This window comes from Neomonachus schauinslandi, chromosome 11, assembly GCF_002201575.2.
Source record: "Neomonachus schauinslandi chromosome 11, ASM220157v2, whole genome shotgun sequence".
Classification (NCBI taxonomy): domain Eukaryota; kingdom Metazoa; phylum Chordata; class Mammalia; order Carnivora; family Phocidae; genus Neomonachus; species Neomonachus schauinslandi.
The window spans coordinates 32,659,950-32,678,913 of NC_058413.1; the positions used below are offsets into that span (position 1 = coordinate 32,659,950).

General features: G+C 36.7%; 1 protein-coding gene across 2 annotated transcripts in view; it reads right to left on the reverse strand.

Moving 5' to 3' along the window:
* ANO3 (anoctamin 3) overlaps window positions 1-18,964 on the reverse strand; it is a 416,780-nt gene that overhangs the window by 189,851 nt on the left and 207,965 nt on the right. Inside the window, exons 1-3 of one of the 2 annotated variants that reach the window (XM_021685870.1) lie at window positions 11,971-11,992; window positions 10,017-10,211; window positions 8,917-8,988 (exon numbers count right to left, since the gene is read on the reverse strand). In XM_021685870.1, coding sequence (XP_021541545.1) covers window positions 8,917-8,988; window positions 10,017-10,209 — 265 coding nt within the window. In that variant the 5' untranslated portion in view covers window positions 10,210-10,211; window positions 11,971-11,992. Of the gene's footprint in view, window positions 1-8,916; window positions 8,989-10,016; window positions 10,212-11,970; window positions 11,993-18,964 lie in introns of those variants that run through there. The other variant, XM_021685869.1, reaches the window with a different exon arrangement.

Consider the following 18,964-nt stretch of genomic DNA (forward strand, 5'->3'; position numbering starts at 1 on the left):
AGAGCCTAAAAGCAACATAGACCAGAAAGGAACACAGACAATATACGGTAACAGTCACCTTACAGGCAATACAATGGCACTAAATTCCTATCTTTCAATAGTTACCCTGAATGTAAATGGGCTAAATGCCCCAATCAAAAGACACAGGCTATCAGACTGGATTAAAAAACAAGACCCATCGATATGCTGTCTGCAAGAGACTCATTTTAGACCCAAAGACACCCCCAGATTGAAAGTGAGGGGGTGGAAAACCATTTACCATGCTAATGGACACCAAAAGAAAGCTGGGGTGGCAATCCTTATATCAGACAAATTAGATTTTAAACCAAAGACTGTAATAAGAGATGAGGAAGGACACTATATCATACTTAAAGGATCTATCCAACAAGAAGATCTAACAATTGTAAATATCTATGCCCCTAACATGGGAGCAGCCAATTATATAAGCCAATTAATAACAGAAGCAAAGAAACACATTGACAACAATACAATAATAGTGGGGGACTTTAACACCCCCCTCACTGAAATGGACAGATCGTCTAAGCAAAAGATCAACAAGGAAATAAAGACTTTAAATGACACACTGGACCAAATGGACTTCACAGACATATTCAGAACATTCCACCCCAAAGCAACGGAATACACATTCTTCTCTAGTGCCCATGGAACATTCTCCAGAATAGATCACATCCTAGGTCATAAATCAGGTCTCAACCGGTACCAAAAGATTGGAATCATTCCCTGCCTATTTTCAGACCACAATGCTTTGAAACTAGAGCTCAATCACAAGAAAAAAGTCAGAAAAAACTCAAATACATGGAGGCTAAAGAGCATCCTACTGAAGAACGAATGGGTCAACCAGGAAATTAAAGAAGAATTAAAAAAATACATGGAAACCAATGAAAATGAAAACACAACTATTCAAAATCTTTGGGATGCAGCAAAGGCAGTCCTAAGAGGAAAGTATATAGCAATACAAGCCTTTCTCAAGAAGCAAGAAAGGTCTCAAGTACACAACCTAACCCTACACCTAAAGGAGCTGGAGAAAGAACAGCAAATAAAGCCTAAACCCAGCAGGAGAAGAGAAATAATAAAGATCAGAGCAGAAATCAATGAAATAGAAACTAAAAGAACAGTAGAACAGATCAACGAAACTAGGAGCTGGTTCTTTGAAAGAATTAACAAGATTGATAAACCCCTGGCCAGACTTATCAAAAAGAGAAGAGAAATGACCCAAATCAACAAAATCATGAATGAAAGAGGAGAGATCACAACCAACACCAAAGAAATACAAACAATTATAAGAACATATTATGAGCAACTCTATGCCAGCAAATTAAATAACCTGGAAGAAATGGATGCATTCCTAGAGATGTACCAACTACCAAAACTGAACCAGGATGAAATAGAAAACCTGAACAGACCTAAAACCACTAAGGAAATTGAAGCAGTCATCAAAAATCTCCCAAAAAACAAAAGCCCAGGGCCAGATGGTTTCCCAGGGGAATTCTACCAAACATTTCAAGAAGAATTAATACCTATTCTTCTGAAACTGTTCCAAAAAATAGAAATGGAAGGAAAACTTCCAAACTCATTTTATGAGGCCAGCATTACCTTGATCCCAAAACCAGACAAAGACCCCATCAAAAAGGAGAATTACAGACCAATATCCCTGATGAACATGGATGCAAAAATTCTCACCAAAATACTAGCCAATAGGATCCAACAGTACACTAAAAGGATTATTCACCATGACCAAGTGGGATTTACCCCTGAGCTGCAAGGTTGGTTCAACATCCGCAAATCAATCAATGTGATACAATACATTAACAAAAGAAAGAACAAGAATCATATGATCCTCTCAATAGATGCAGAAAAAGCATTTGACAAAGTACAGCATCCTTTCTTGATCAAAACTCTTCAGAGTATAGGGATAGAGGGTACATACCTCAATATCATAAAAGCCATCTATGAAAAACCTACAGCGAATATCATTCTCAATGGGGAAAAACTGAGAGCCTTCCCCCTAAGGTCAGGAACGTGGCAGGGATGTCCACTATCACCACTGCTATTCAACATAGTATTGGAAGTCCTAGCCACAGCAATCAGACAACAAAAAGAAATCAAAGGCATCCAAATTGGCAGGGAAGAAGTCAAACTCTCACTCTTTGCAGATGATATGATACTTTATGTGGAAAACCCAAAAGACTCCACCCCAAAACTGCTAGAACTCATACAGGAATTCAGTAAAGTGGCAGGATATAAAATCAATGCACAGAAGTCAGTGGCATTCCTATACACCAACAACAAGACAGAAGAAAGAGAAATTAAGGAGTCGATCCCATTTACAATTGCACCCAAAACCATAAGATACCTAGGAATAAATCTAACCAAAGAGACAAAGGATCTGTACTCAGAAAACTACAAAATACTCATGAAAGAAATTGAGGAAGACACAAAGAAATGGAAAAACGTTCCATGCTCATGGACTGGAAGAACAAATATTGTGAAGATGTCAATGCTACCTAGAGCAATCTACACATTCAATGCAATCCCCATTAAAATACCATCCACTTTTTTCAAAGAAATGGAACAAATAATCCTAAAATTTGTATGGAACCAGAAAAGACCCCGCATAGCCAGAAGAATGTTGAAAAAGAAAAGCAAAGCCGGCGGCATCACAATTCCGGACTTCCAGCTCTATTACAAAGCTGTCATCATTAAGACAGCATGGTACTGGCACAAAAACAGACACATAGATCAATGGAACAGAATAGAGAGCCCAGAAATGGACCCTCAACTCTAGGGTCAACTCATCTTTGACAAAGCAGGAAAGAATGTCCAATGGAACAAAGACAGTCTCTTCAACAAATGGTGTTGGGAAAATTGGATAGCCACATGCAGAAGAATGAAACTGGACCATTTCCTTACACCACACACAAAAATAGACTCCAAATGGTTGAAAGACCTCAATGTGAGACAGGAGTCCATCAAAATCCTAAAGGAGAACACAGGCAGCAACCTCTTTGACCTCAGCCGAAGCAACTTCTTCCTAGAAACATCGCCAAAGGCAAGGGAGGCAAGGGCAAAAATGAACTATTGGGACTTCATCAAGATAAAAAGCTTTTGCAAAGCAAAGGAAACAGTCAACAAAACCAAAAGACAACCGAAAGAATGGGAGAAGATATTTGCAAATGACATATCAGATAAAGGGCTAGTATCCAAAATCTATAAAGAACTCATCAAACTCAACACCCAAAGAACAAAGAATCCAATCAAGAAATGGGCAGAAGACATGAAAAGACATTTTTCCAAAGAAGACATCCAAATGGCCAACAGACACATGAAAAAGTGCTCAATATCGCTCGGCATCAGGGAAATCCAAATCAAAACCTCAATGAGGTACCACCTCACACCAGTCAGAATGGCTAAAATTAACAAGTCAGGAAATGACAGATGTTGGCGGAGATGCGGAGAAAGGGGAACCCTCCTACACTGTTGGTGGGAATGCAAGCTGGTGCAGCCACTCTGGAAAACTGTATGGAGGTTCCTCAAAAAGTTGAAAATAGAGCTACCATATGATCCAGCAATTGCACTACTGGGTATTTACCCTAAAGATACAAAAGTAGGGATCCGAAGGGGTACGTGCACCCCGATGTTTATAGCAGCAATGTCCAGAATAGCCAAACTGTGGAAAGAGCCAAGATGTCCATCAACAGATGACTGGATAAAGAAGAGGTGGTATATATATACAATGGAATATTATGCAGCCATCAAAAGGAATGAGATCTTGCCATTTGCAACGACGTGGATGGAACTGGAGGGTATTATGTTGAGTGAAATAAGTCAAACAGAGAAAGACATGTATCATATGACCTCACTGATATGAGGAATTCTTAATCTCAGGAAACAAACTGAGGGTTGCTGGAGTGGGGGGTGGGGTGGGAAGGATGGGGTGACTGGGTGATAGACACTGGGGAGGGTATGTGCTCTAGTAAGCGCTGTGAATTGTGCAAGACTGTTGAATCTCAGATCTGTACCTCTGAGATAAATGATGCAATATATGTTAAGAAAAAAAAAAAAGAAGAAGAAGGTAGCGGGAGGGGAAGAATGATGCGGGGGATATCGGAGGGGTAGACGAACCATGAGATACGATGGACTCTGAAAAACAAACAGGGTTCTAGAGGGGAGGGGGGTGGGAGGATGGGTTAGCCTGGTGGTGGGTATTGAGGAGGGCACATTCTGCATGGAGCACTGGGTGTTATGCACAAACAATGAATCATGGAACACTTCATCTAAAACTAATGATGTAATGTATGGGGATTAACATAAGAATAAAAAAAAAAAAAAGAAAATGTAACTTCACTGAATTTAAAAGAGAGCATGTATTGCTAAAACACTCGTGCTTTATTTCATTACACTCTTGGTATATTTGACATCGTTTTGCTTGATATCTCCTCAAAGACGATAAAATCATATACATTTTAGATATGCGGCTGATTCTAAAGGAGTACTTTCCAGCCAGGTGTTACACCAGGATGGATTCCTGGAACATTTGGTGATCTACAGTCAGCCAGAGCTGCATTCTCACCTTCACTGTAAAGGCAAATACCTCATGTGTGCATGTTTACCCCTTCAGAAGCTGTGACGGTTCCCTAAATTGAATGAATGGTAGACTGGAATACCGGAATGTGCTAAAATATTGACTATGGCGTTCAATGTCCGGAGAGATAGGAACACAGGTCAAGTGCGTCAGATGACTGGGACACACTGGAATGATGAGGAGAAAAACATTCATGGAGTTAGGACATCCAATTACATGAAGCATTTAGAAAAAATGTTAAGATTTGTGATGGCACTATCATGATTATTTTACTATCAAAAATAAGATGCATAGAATTGAATGGAAACACTTGCATGACTAGAGTTATTGTTAGGCTATTAACCAGTATTAATTTGGGAGAATTATTAGTGAAAGGTGCTTTGCAAACTATATCACCTGTATGGAGATTGTGGACAAGGTTTTTGTTCTTGTTTTGTCTTATCAGAAAATAACAACAGTAACCTCTTTCAGAATTAATTACTATGGGAAAGACCTTTGTACTCTGATTGAGTGTATTTGTTCTGATGAAATGTTCTCTTTGATATTGATGTTGTATATGAAATGAACCTGCTGGTGGCTGTCTTCCTTTAATTAGGAAACTTAATAAGCCAGCACTGTCTTTCTGTCACACACACGAAGTATTATAAGAAACATGACTAATTTGCAGTAATTCAGAGTGCTATGATAAATAACACAGCTCATTGAAATTATGAAAAAGTACCTTAACAATGTCTTCAGAGAGAAATCAAGATACATGTTTTAGGCTAGAAATTCTTTTTTTCCCCTAAGATTTTATTTATTTATTTGTCAGAAAGAGAGAGAGAGAGAGAGCACAAGCAGGAGGAGCTGCAGGCAGAGGGAGAAACAGGCTCCCCGCTGAGCAGGGAGCCTGATGTGGGGTTCAATCCCAGGGCCCTGGGATCATGACCTGAGCTGAAGGCAGATGCTTAAGCAACTGAGGCACCCAGGCACCCCTAGGTTAGCAATTCTTAATTCTAGTTACATTTAATATTTACCTGGGGTACAGTTAAAAGTATGCATCCTGATTTCTTCCTCAGACCAAGTAAAATTGATTCTCGGGAGCTGGGACTCAGAGAGATTTAAAAGCTCCCGGGTGACGAATATGTAGCCAGAGTTGAGAATCACTGATGTAGGCGATGCGGCCAGGCCACCAATATGTTCACTGATGAAAACTCAGGGCTAACCCTCTGAAGGTTATAAATAAATTCCTCTGAGGTTGTAAAATAAATGTTGTAATAGATTAATATTACTTTTGATAAATTCCGGCTTTATTTTTTTTCTACTCAGTTTATGAAAAAGAAAAGCCCCAGTTCAAAGGCATTGCTCGTGCACAAGTCTGGCAAGCTACAGATCTGAATGCAAATCTCGCTCAAATGAAGTAAATCTTGCGTGATAATAGCAAAAGGCAAAAGGGAAGGTTAAATAAACTTATCTCTGCTTATAGGAAAATAAATAAAAATTATACTGACTACTAACCGAGGCTCAGGATAGAATCTTTCAATATTATTGTTATTCCAAATACTGGGTGATTATCAATCAGTTTCAAGTTTCAGTTTTGAAAACTCTCCATAGAATTGTGTGCTATTTGGACTGAAATATGAGCAATTTTCCCTACTTACAAAAAATTCTGATGTAAAGTTTTTCTTTACATATTCTTATTATATAATATTTATATATGTTGTTTAGAGAGAAAAAAAGAAAATACAGACAAGAAGAAACCACAAATAATCATACCACATGAAGATACACACTCTTAGCTAACATATTGGTATATTTCTTTCTACTGCTTTTCCAATACATTTTTAACTAAAATGAAGGGAGGTCTACATTTATATTTAAGCTGTTTTTCCCCACCCAGCAATATGCCACAAAATGTTCAATAGTACAATTACTAGAATATTCAATTTTCTTACATTCCTAAGTCAACAAAGCTGTGAGGAAAAATATTTTTCATTTCTGATATTATTTTTTTTTTGCAATAGATTTTTAGATGTAAAATTGTATACTGAAGTCTCTAAAATAAGTGTTCTACAGGTTTCATCCTATGTATCTCATTGAAGAGCTGTGTATCATCAACCTTTGGTAGAATAAAGAAACAAAGTTCAAGATGGCTGAATGAACTTTCAAGTACATTTGTTGTTCCTGGCTCTGAAGACTTCATTAACATGATAATAAATAACTTTCAAAAGGTATAGACCTAGGGTAGTTTTCTAGAAGGCAAAAATCTGATGTAAGAGTGTTAACTGACAGAGTAGTTTAGCTTAGATTTTGTGCAGGGCAGGAAGACAGTGAATCATCCTAGAGATGGCTGGACTCAAAAATGGCAGATAGACAAAGACAGGAGTGAGAGTCAGAGAAGAAAACTGAAGGTCTGACAATAAAACATGGAAACACAAACTTTTTCTCTAAAGACATTCAAAGTCCAAAAGCAGTAATGTGGGAATCAGCACTCTGGAGTATAGTCTTCCATCTGACATTGGGTAGGTCACCTGAGTACTGGCTCCTTAGCCATTCACTCTGTAGTGAAATCTTTCCTTTCCTGAGACTTCTCCATGCACCCAGAACTCTAAGTCAGCCTTCCTGTTGTTTTATTCTTCAATGTAAACAGATGACCAAAGATCACCAGAAATTGTTGGAAATTCTATAGCCTAAAAGAGAATGACTAATTGAAGCAGGCAGGAAAATGGGTCACTGGAACAATAGACTAAAACTTAAAAAGCAAGGGAAAACTTAAGACATTCACAAGTGTAATTAGAGAGATTAGAGATGTTATGTTCATGAAATACAACAGGATGCTCTGAAAAAGTTACATTCTGAAAACAAAAAAGACTCTCGGAAATCAAATATACATATATGATCTCACGATCCCTCCAACACACACACACACACACACACACACACACACACAGAAATGAAAAGTCATTTGGAAGAAAAGCACAGGAAATCTTCCAGAACTGAGGCCGAAATCAAAACCATGAGATGAAAGAAAATGCACACACAGGCATGCACATACACCTAAACATAATGCTGTATAAGTCTGTAACACAAAAAATAAAGATAATAAAAATGCACAGAGAGAAGAAAAAAAAATCATTGACAAAGGAATAAGAATCAGACAGCAATTGGGCTATTTTAGCAGTAACAATGGATGCTAGATAACAGTGAATCCAGTCCCCAGATTTCAAGGAAAATGATTTTTAACCTAGGACTTTATAACCAAGCAGATACAATGAAATGTAAAAGTGAACCGAAGTCATCTCAGACATACAATAACTTAGCAAGTTTGCATATCACATGAGTCTTCAGAGATAGGTGCTTAAGGATATACTAAAAAAAAAAAAAAAATGAGGTTGAAAACTAAGAAAGAGGAATATGTGGGACAGTAGAAACTGGAATTAATCCAGTAATCTAATGAAAAGTCAGTGAACACCAAGAATTTCTTAAAGAAGAAGAATGAGGTAAAGGATATAAAAATTAGAATCTGGAACATATGGGAATATTTAGAAGGTGAGATATTTTCTCCTCCCAAGGAAAAAAAATACAGGTAATCTAGGAAAATAAAACTAACAAAAGTTTGTGGTATAAACATGGAAGTAAGTTTAGTGTGGCATAATTTTGAGTAATTGATGGAGGGTTGGAAAGAGAATCAATTTGACCTTGACTCAGGACTATTCAAGAGTGGCACAGAGATCATAACAGCTTGGAACTGTAGAAGAGGAACTGATCCTATAACTTCCAGAAGCATTATTTTCATAGTAGTACTACATTTGCCAAGTGGAGAATCAAGAGATACTGTTAAAATGTGATAGAATGTGATATAAAGGTGTAAATATGCTATTTAAAGCTACAGATTTAATTGGCAGAGAGGCTTAAAATTTTAAATGGCAATATAACTATGAAAAATTGAAGGGTTATGCAAATAAGCTAAATCTTCATCTAACACCACAGGGTATCAACAGATACTGCTGAAATTTAATAAATCTAGAAATAGCAGTATTAATGTGCTTACTCATAGGGAACTGAAAGATATTTCCAAAAGCTTAACAGCAGAAAGTGTTAAAAACTTTTGGTTATGAGATTGTTGTTCATTACAAATCTTCTTATATTACTTGAATTTCAAACTGTACATGAAATACCTTAATCATTTAAGCTGAGCATATTATACTCACCCATCAAATATTAAAGACCAAACATGTATTTTTTTCTTAAAAAGTAATATTCTAGATTTGAAGAAGACAGCTTACCTTTGAAGAGGGGGTAAAGGAATAAGGAGATACTAGAAATTAACTTACCCAAGCAAAAGTCACTGAGGTCAGCAAAAGAACATTTGAGCAGAGAGTCTTTTTTATCCTCCTCAGCGTTAACTGGGGAAAAAAAAAAAAGATGTTCATAGTTTTGGAAATAAAAACATTAACATTTAGAAAAATGACCATCGTGACTGATGGCCAAACATAAAGAAAATTTTTAAGTTAATGAGTTGAAATTAGTTATCTAAAATTTCACTCAGTAAGGGCAAGATACATCTCTATTATATTTTAATACCTTCATCCTCTTGAATAATTAGCCACTTTTCTTATTGGACATGGATGTAAGCTATTATTTATAATTGGTAGTGACTTCACAGTATTATTGAAAAGAGAATGTTGGTATTTTCAAGTTATCCAGAGGAAGAAACAACCCCAAGGAATCATAAAGGAATACATTCTCATAAGACAAAAAAGCAACTTAGAGAGGGATGGAAGAAGAGAAACACACCTCATCCACTGAATGACAGGGGGCCAGGTTGTATTTTGACTCTTGGCTTTTGTGAAAAGGAATTGTCTAAAAGCATAATGGTGTCTCAGATGGGCAGATGTGTGTAGAAAGGTGCCCAGGGCAGCCACCAAGTGCAAGTGTGGCATCTAGCTGGCACTTGCCCCTATTTCAGCCCTTCTGTTGTCTAAGGCTTCAGTGCCAACATTTGATTGCTAACACTTGTCCAACCACATCTTTGTGTAATCAAATCTTCACTGCTTACTGAATATTACTTAAAGTCTTTGGTCTTTCTTTTTAAGAAACTGAGTTTAGTGTTGCTGACATACTCTCCTCAGTTACTGGTTATAGGTTCTCACCAGAAATTCAGGTAGCTAGTCTGTCTTCTCCTGCAAACAGAAAATACTAGGTCTAGGTTCCCATAAGATTGGGTTCTTTCAAGGCAAGAAAGAAGTGAAAACACACCTCGCCAGCAAATGGCCTTCTGTCTGACTGGTGTACTGCTCTCCTTTCTATGCCAGCCTTCCTGCTAATGAGCTCTATAAATACTAGTAAAATGGATGAAGGAAGGAAGGAAGGAATGGTTCAAAAACACTTACTCTTTGCAAGTTGGAAAAAAAAAAACGGAATAGCTGCTCACCTGGCTCTGTTTTGTCCGCGGAGATTAAGGTTACAGAAGTGGGAGCCTGAGACTCACCCTCGGTGGACTGAAAGAGTGAGGTAGATTGGCTCAAGCTCTTTGAGTAGGCATAGTTCTGGGCAAGGCAAGGCAGGGATCTCCGGGATGGTTTCAATGAAGTTTCCTTTGTTATCTCGCTCTTGCTTACATTCATACCTGCAAATTCAAAATGGTGAGTTTTAGAAGTAATAAATAATGAACAAATGTCAACAAATAATTTTAATTCTTGTGATGGCTGTTTCAGGAAAGTACTCTTGAAAAGCACCACCTAGGGACTAGAACTAATTGAGTTAGTTTTGTTTATATTTTGTAAGGAAAAGTGAGAATTTTGTCAAATAGTCCAGAGGAATAAACAGCTTTTCTTCGAGTTGACCTTCCATCATTTTTTTTCCAAAGGAAAAATGTTTAATATAAAGATTCAAGATTCACATCATGATAAGATATAAAATTGAACACCTTCTTGTGATAAAAATACAACTTTTGTATTTTTTCCTATTTAACTTATCCTGCCAACTTTTTTCCTGTGCTTTCATCATTTTTAAAAGCTTCTGTAAAAAAAACCAAAAAAACAAAAACAAGTGGCTAAGTTCATTTAGGAAGTTATGAGGACAATCATTTGGATTGTCTTTGAATAAATCTAACCATTTAGTTTTCCAAGTGGCAAAATAAATGAAACTTAATACATAAACATTCAAATTACTGTTTACTAAATGGAGCCCTCCTTTGTACTCTATTCTCCCTTAAACACACACATACTACACTTGATTTTCCAACAATCTTATAGAACAGGTATTGTTATTTCTATTAGCTGTGGGGAACTGAGACTTAGAGAGTAAAAGTAGTATGACTTATGTCACACAGATAAATAAGCAGTAAAGGGTTTATATTTCAAGCTAAAACCACCACATCAGGGTGCATCTATAAATTAGTTTGAAACTCCTGAACACCATCTATTCACCCCCAAACTCACAAATGTTCTGCTAGAACATGTAAAGAACATTTAGCAAAGTCCATACCAGTAGAGACTAAAACACAGAAAGAGCATAGCTCTAGGCACATCTGTTTCCACCAGCCTCTCTATTCACCTGCCCACATGCTGATTCTTTGTATTAATGTAAATTTCTAAGGGAGTGGTTGAAAAGTGAAAGGGATAGTGCAAATGCATTAGTACACAGAACATTCAATTAAGGAAGCTTTTGCCTTGCAGTTACTCATCTTAATTTCAATTTTGAGACAGAGTAGAATCTGGGTCATAATAGGTGTGGGCAAAGGGTAAAGACAGAGAAAAGGTACATTTTCAGTAATTATTATATTTAGAATATAAACAAATTTAACTAAATTCCACCCAAATTGCTCAGGTCAGTAATTTTTTAGCTACTCAATTTTATAGTCAGTTCATAAATCAACTCAAAGTTTCTAAATAGCTCTTCAAATAAATGGATTTAAGTAAAGACAAGCAGAGGTACCAATGTGTACTGCCCATTGGGACAAATGGGAATCCTGAAAAAGAAATAACAAAGCAATTTTTGAAAGAGGTTCTACAGAACTAAGACATGGTTGAAAAGATGAAATTCAGATAAACATAGGAGTGGGGCTTTTATACTTTGGTTTTATAAAACTATGTATTTATTTTCATATTAAGTCTCAGTGTGTAAATAGAATGTAAAATAGAAAGGGATGCAGGGAAGAGCTATGAATTGACTGGAAGCATAACACTCAGTCTCTTAGCTTTCTGGGACCTGGTAATGACAAGAAAAGAAAATACTTTCTTTAAGAGGAATTCCCCAAGGTCCACAGAAAGTAGACTGAAATCCTATAAAAATACCAGACAATTCCCCTTAAAGACCAACTAGTGTTTTCTACACTACATCCAAGAAATAACATAGGGCAAATCTGTCCTAGTAAGTTTCTATACCTTTTAATCTTTTGTAATGTGATCTGATAACATTCTTTTAAGAAACACCAATGTAGGTTATTAAATGGTCAGCTTTCTGTTTCTGGGCCCTGGTGGAGAAGAGCCTTTTACTCTAGCAGAACATAGGAGTAAAGGCATAAATATTTGGGGGGTGGAGTGGGGGAGAGGGAAGTTGCATAGAGAGAAGACAGTGAGAGTTGATGACAAAGATGTTGACTGAGAGAGAAATGCCCCTTGGCCTCAGAGAAATGGCCTTAATGGGAACTTTAAAATAATACTATTCACCTTAATCCCCTGACCCCAGCATGTAGCTTCAAAAAGGAGCTACTTCTACATTTCCCTTTCTTACAATATTCAAACATGAGTGAAAGTTTCAACCGTTCTTTGGGTGAAAGAGGACTACTGAATCGGTAGATACTATTTCATAAACCAATATGGGGTGAGACTAACTTAATTATGCTCACCAATGCTGTCAGTGTTTCCTGTCATTTGATTCATTCTGGTATTCACCTAGTCATTCAACAGATATTAACTAGGCCTGTGCTCTCTGAAGGCACTCTGCGGACACCGTGGTGAGTAAGGTAAGGTAGACAGTAATTCCTGGCCTCAAGGGACTTCTATTTTAGTTGAGACTCAGACACTGACCAAACAAAAATAAATAAGTATATACATGCAAATTGTCTGAAATGCTATGAAAATACAGGTACTGCTATATAATGGGACTTCCTTTAAGAAGTGATTGACTGATTTTTATTCATCAGTTTATCATTTATGTAATAATTTCAAACAATTCTTGAGTTCTTTCTCTGGGCCAGGCCTTGACTCAGTGTTGAGTATTACATAATGCTCACTCACAGGGGAAGGAGAAACATAAAAACAGATTTTATGCTAAAAAGCATGATGAAATACACACAGCACATTATAAAACCACAAGAGAAACTCCTAATCCAGGTGGCAATGCCAGTGAAGTCTTGTCTATGAAGGTAATCTTAGTGGATTCTTTCTGGCATATTCCTCTTCCTATTTCTCTGTCTTTACTTATAATTCTTGGGTTCAACACATTTTCTTCAAAGGATTATGCATATAAGGTAGAAAACTCTCCATACAAAACATAACTGCTTAAAATATTTGTCAAATGCAACACTTAAATTGGGGAAAAAAATTTTGACAATGAATAAATGTCCTTCCCACAGCTCTGCATTTTCTTCCTATGCATCTTCAGCATAGTGCTCTCTCATTTCCTGAACTACTGAATGCTTCCAAAGCTATTATACAGATCATCTTTGCTGGACACCTATATAATTTAAGCAGAAAGTCTGATGTCCTAACGTTCTAAAGAGTATAAAGTTTCTTTTCAAAGTTCCACATTAAAAGTCGTCACATTCTGCTTGGCATAACTAACAGTATCTGTTCTTTGCATGGCATGATTAACATCAGCTACCCCCACAGTATATTCGGAATTTATTTCTTCAATGTTCCAAAGTTCCATTTCTTTCCTTATTGACTTTACCTGTTACCCTTAAATAATACTTGATAACTCTTCCTTTAAAGCTAATAACTAGAAAAGAGACCATAGTAACATGTCAATTTTGGTAAGCATATGCAGCTCATGAGTTCAAGGGTAAATCTATAAACTGCAGAAAGTGTGTCATTTCCTATATTTAGAACAGATTTTTCTCAAGCAACAATTACTACTTCCAATTGTTCTAAGAGCACTTCCTAAATGCTGACATATTTAAAGGGATCTAATGAAATGACAATATCACTTGTATATACACAAAGGTACAAGAGGTGGAATTACAAATAAGATATCTTCTAGAAATCTGACACCAAAGGAGAAAAAGTTGCCATTAGATACCATTTAAACTCAATGGGCTTTGAGTTGATATAGAGTTTTAATTGGATAAAATTTCAGAGAGGAAATTGGAGAGTAAATTAAAAAATGGTTTATTTTCTTTCTTTTTAAAGATTGATTGATTGATTTTAGAGAGAGAGTAAGAGAGAGAGGGAGTATGGGGAGGGGCAGAGGAAGAGAATCTCAAGCAGACTCCCCGCACAGAGCCCAATGTGGGGCTCCATATCATGACCCATGAGATCATGACCTGAGCTAAAACGAAGAGTTGATGCTCAACCTACTGAGCCACTGAGGTGCCCCCAAAATGGTTGATTTTCTTAGTGCAAAATACAGATTTTTCAAAAGATCTACTCTTTCAGTAAAATTTCTCTTCAAGAAAACTAACTCATCCTAAGGACTCATGCGAAAAAAAATATATTTTTATAGAATGAACTCTGAAAATTCTACCAAGTAAATTGTTAGAAGAATTTTTGGAAGATTTGTAGCAAAATAATATGATATTATGACCTACTTGATTTTACATTATGTCCATAAGAAGTTTTGTCCATAAAAAATGTAGTTGTCTGACTCTTGTTACAATCTCAAGATGAATTTTGTGGTTTAGTACAACTTTATACCTCTCTCAGAAATATTTTAGAATCAATGGTCCAAGAAAGGGAGGTGTCTCAGGATGCCATTTGATTTTATAAAATCCAAGCACACCTTCCTATAATAGTAGATATAAACAAAGCATATTTATCTAAATAATAAGCATTGGGGGAAAAAGCATAAACGCACACAGAATTTTCTTCTTATCTTCCTTACCAAAATCAGTGTAGCTCTGTTTTCTTCAAAGGAACATTTCTGATTTGTTGCTAGAGTGTGCCCTTTTTGGCAGAGGTTATTGCTAGTGATAAAAGCACCATTTACTGATTGCCTACAAAGTGCCAGGAGCATCCTATATGTTATCAGTAATTCTCATACTAGTCCTGTTATGACTTTTCATCCCCACTTTACATGTGAAAATCCTGAGATGCAAAGGGTGTCAGTAACTTGTCTCCAGTCCCACGTGTAGGAAGTGCTGGAGCTTGAAACAAACCAGGTCCATCTGACGCAAAGGCCTCTGCCCTTTGCAATAAAACATGTAACTTCTTTGTTTACTCAGAAAGTTCTTTTACAATAGTTTGTTCTTCACTCATTTTTCAGTTTTACTCTCCTTCAGGAACAAAGACAAGTATGTCTCTTGTATCAGAGTCTTCGTAGAATAGGGATGGCTAACTCAGTAATTGAAGCAAATTTAGTAATTTTTTTTTTTTTTAATTTACAAAGGGGTGGGCAGAACTAAGAGAAACCAATAAACATTGATGAAGCTCCTTACAACTAACAAGGGCCAGAAAATTTATCACCGTGGGCCTGCAGAGCAGGGAGAGGGAGTAGACATAAGAACCTGGAGACGATTATAGCAGGAGAGGGAATCTGACAGAACGTCTATGCTGATCTAGAAGAATGCAGCCACTGTAAATCCACAGGAGGGCATGGAGGGAGCCCGGGAAATAAAATACCCCAACCTCTCTTTCGTCAGCTTCTAATCTGCTGCTGATACTTCCCAACTGGTCAAATCTAAATAGTAGCTAGAGGTCGTGCAAGCTCTTGGTTGTTGTAGTCCATAGGTATCTGCTTCCTGGGGAGTAGGACGAGGTGAAAAATGGTGCAGGATGGATCTGGAGAGATGAATGAAGATTATCCACTACCCACATGTAGTGGTAGATGTAGGAGGGGCTTTCAGCATAACCTTCAGGGACAGAAAGCAACATTATGCACTTTTACCATTAGAGAAAAAATTTCAGGGGTTTTTTTGGGTCATAAATTACAAGTATTCTAAAATGTTTATAAGTAATCATGGAAAAGGCAACTATTGATTTTATTGATTTTATTGTATTTTGACTGGCTTGCCATGTGCAAGACTCTGTGCAGGAGACAAAAGTAAGCAATATACACACAGTCTTTAAACAAGAGTAATTAGTAAAATAAAAATTTATCTCATTCAATTAAAATATCTTAGTAAGAAAGATGAATAGGAAAAGCTCTCTAATAAGTCTAATGCAAGACAGAATACTGTAAGGAAGGCACAGAGTTACGAAGGATTTTATAAATTGATGAAATATACTTCAAAAGTCCTGAAGGTGAAATGAGAGCCTTCATTTTTATCTTTTTCTGTGTGTACTCTTGTCTAGAGTCTAATTTCCAAGTCACACAGCCCACCCCAAATAGATTCATTTTCTTTGCTGTATGTCCTCTTAGAAACATATACTTTGGGGGCGCCTGGGTGGCTCAGTTGGTTAAGCGACTGCCTTCGGCTCAGGTCATGATCCTGGAGTCCCGGGATCGATTCCCGCATCGGGCTCCCTGCTCGGCAGGGAGTCTGCTTCTCCCTCTGACCCTCCTCGCTCTCATGCTCTCTGTCTCTCATTCTCTCTGTCTCAAATAAATAAATAAAATCTTTAAAAAAAGAAAAAAAAAAGAAACATATACTTTGGGGTGCCTGGGTGGCTCAGTTGTTTCAGTATCTGACTCTTGATTTTGGCTCAGGTCATGATCTCAGGGTCATAAGATCGAGCCCTGTGTGGGGCTCCACACTGGGCATGGAACCTGCTTTGGGTTCTCTCTCCCCCTCCCCTCTGCATCCCATCCTACTCCTGCTCTCTCTCTCTGAAACAAGAACAACAAAACATACTTTAATTTAATAGAATTTCATGTTTGCATTTATGTATTTATGAGGTTATATTTAACATACAGTCTCTCTAGATGCCTGGTGAGTTCCATGAGGGCAAGGACCATGTCTGCCTTGTTCACAGACCCAGCTTCAGCATGTGGCACTGCGTCTGCATATATAATATGCAAACAGGCATTTACAAAAAGAAAGACTTAAATGAGACCCAATTAATTAATGAGTTTACCAATGAATATCTTCATGTGACAAGTATTCATTCTCAGAGATGCTACATATTCTTTCTGGACAATGGGATACAGCAGTGAACAAAGAGATAAAACTCCCTACTCCGGTGAAGATTAAAATGTCAAGGGGACATCAAGAGACATTTACTTTTCATGAAACAGGGTTCTGAAACTTCAATGCTCACACAACCTATAACCTATAATGCTTTTTGAAATACAAATGAGATTGTTCTTTAAATTAAATGTTTATATGGTAGTGTCATAAATATGAACATTATCCTTATAAAAACAATGATCTACATATTAGTGGAGCTATTCCAAATCCCACTCTTCCCCCTCAATGGCTATTCATTTCCTTGCTTCCCCTTTTAGGACTCAAACAGATTTTCGCAGCAATTGAAGCTGAGAGTAATAGAGATTCCTGGTATTTGTGAAATATGCTATGATGCAAAGGGCTTTCTTTAGAATGCACAGGAGGAAAAAATAAAAACAGAAGTACAAGATAAATCTGTAGCTGAGCTTTTCCCCATCATTTTGTGTGTGTGTGTAAAGAGGTAAACAGAACTCCTGATCTTCCTTGCCTGCCTCATGAAAGGTGATTGCAAATGAAAACAAATCTTGGGTTTGGATTAGGATATAAAATTTGAAGTTTTATATTACATCTGACAAGCTGCAAAGTTATAATATTTACAGTACTGCCAACAACAATACAGCCTCTTCCACACTGAAGAACTCAGAGATGGGATCTGGGTTTTGGCCCAAGTGCATGGACCCAGTAAGAAAACCTGGATTATACCCTCTCCTTGAAGTGGGGAAGATCTGAAGACTCCCACTACATCTCACAGGTCTATGATGGCATTTTGAAAGACTAAACATCTGATCCAATCCGTTCCAACCACACACTGTCATTCATGAAACCAGTAACTCAATTAGAAGCAACTGATGTGTAGACTCTGAACCCAAACACAAGAATGACTAGGCTAACTAGCACAGCATCAGGGCACAACCTGTTCTATATTTTTAGCCTGCCATGAACATTTGTAACTACAGAACTTCCCACTGCTTCCACCTACTTCTGCTGTTTTTACTGATGGGTTTCACCATACTGTGCCAAAGGTTGGCAATTCCCACATCTTCTTTTGAACATAGTTTGATATTTTTATAATTGAAAGCACATTTCAAAAGCTTAAGAATGGGAAAATGTAGCTTATACTAGAAAAGAAAACAGAAAAGTAGTATTGATTCTGGATATTTTTTCAATGAGTTTAGGATGAGAAAATTTTAGCTATTAGTATTACGTTTTCCATTTTAAAAGATAAGGGATAAATAATAAGGGAAGTATATATTATTGTTATTATTATTATGTTTAATTATTACGTTGGCTAATAATTAACCACCAATTATGTACAACCTACTCTTCTCAGTAATATACATTTTACAGAAAATCAGAATTTAAGTTTTAATTTAATATCATCTGACTTTCAATTTTTAAAAATCATATGATCTGTTCTTTTTACCCCTATTTTTTGCTGTTTCCAGAGAGCCACATAAATAGAATCATACACTATATAACTTCTAAGATTAGGTTCTTTCACTTAGCAGAATGCATGTGAGAATCATCCATTTTTATAGGTATCAAAAATTTGTTCCTTTAAATACTAAGTAGTAACTTCATTGAGAGGATGTCCTACAATTTGATTATCTATTCATCCGTAGAAGGACATTTGGGTTGTGTTCAGTTTTTGTGATTATGAATAATGCTACTATAAACATTCATATGAAGGTTTTGAGCTCTCATAAATGCATAGAAGTGTGCTTACTGGGTCAAATGATGAGTTCAGAAACTGTCAAATTTTTTCAAAAGTGGCTGTACCACCAACAGTATATGAGAGAGTTCCTGTTGCATTGTATAATCATCAACAGGATTTTGGTTGTTATTAAACATTCTAATAGGTTTGTAGTGATAACTCATTGTGGTTTTAGTTTGAATTTCCCTAATGACTAATGTTATTGAGCATCCCTACCTGTGCTTTTTGTCTTCCATATATATTTTTTGGTGAAGTCTGTTCAGATATTTTGCCCATTTTTTTCATTGCATTTTTGTCTTATTATTAAGTTTTGAGAGTCTTTTATATATTCTGGATATAAATCCTTCACTTGATATGTGATGTGCTAGTATTTTATCTCAGTCTGTGGTTCCTTTTT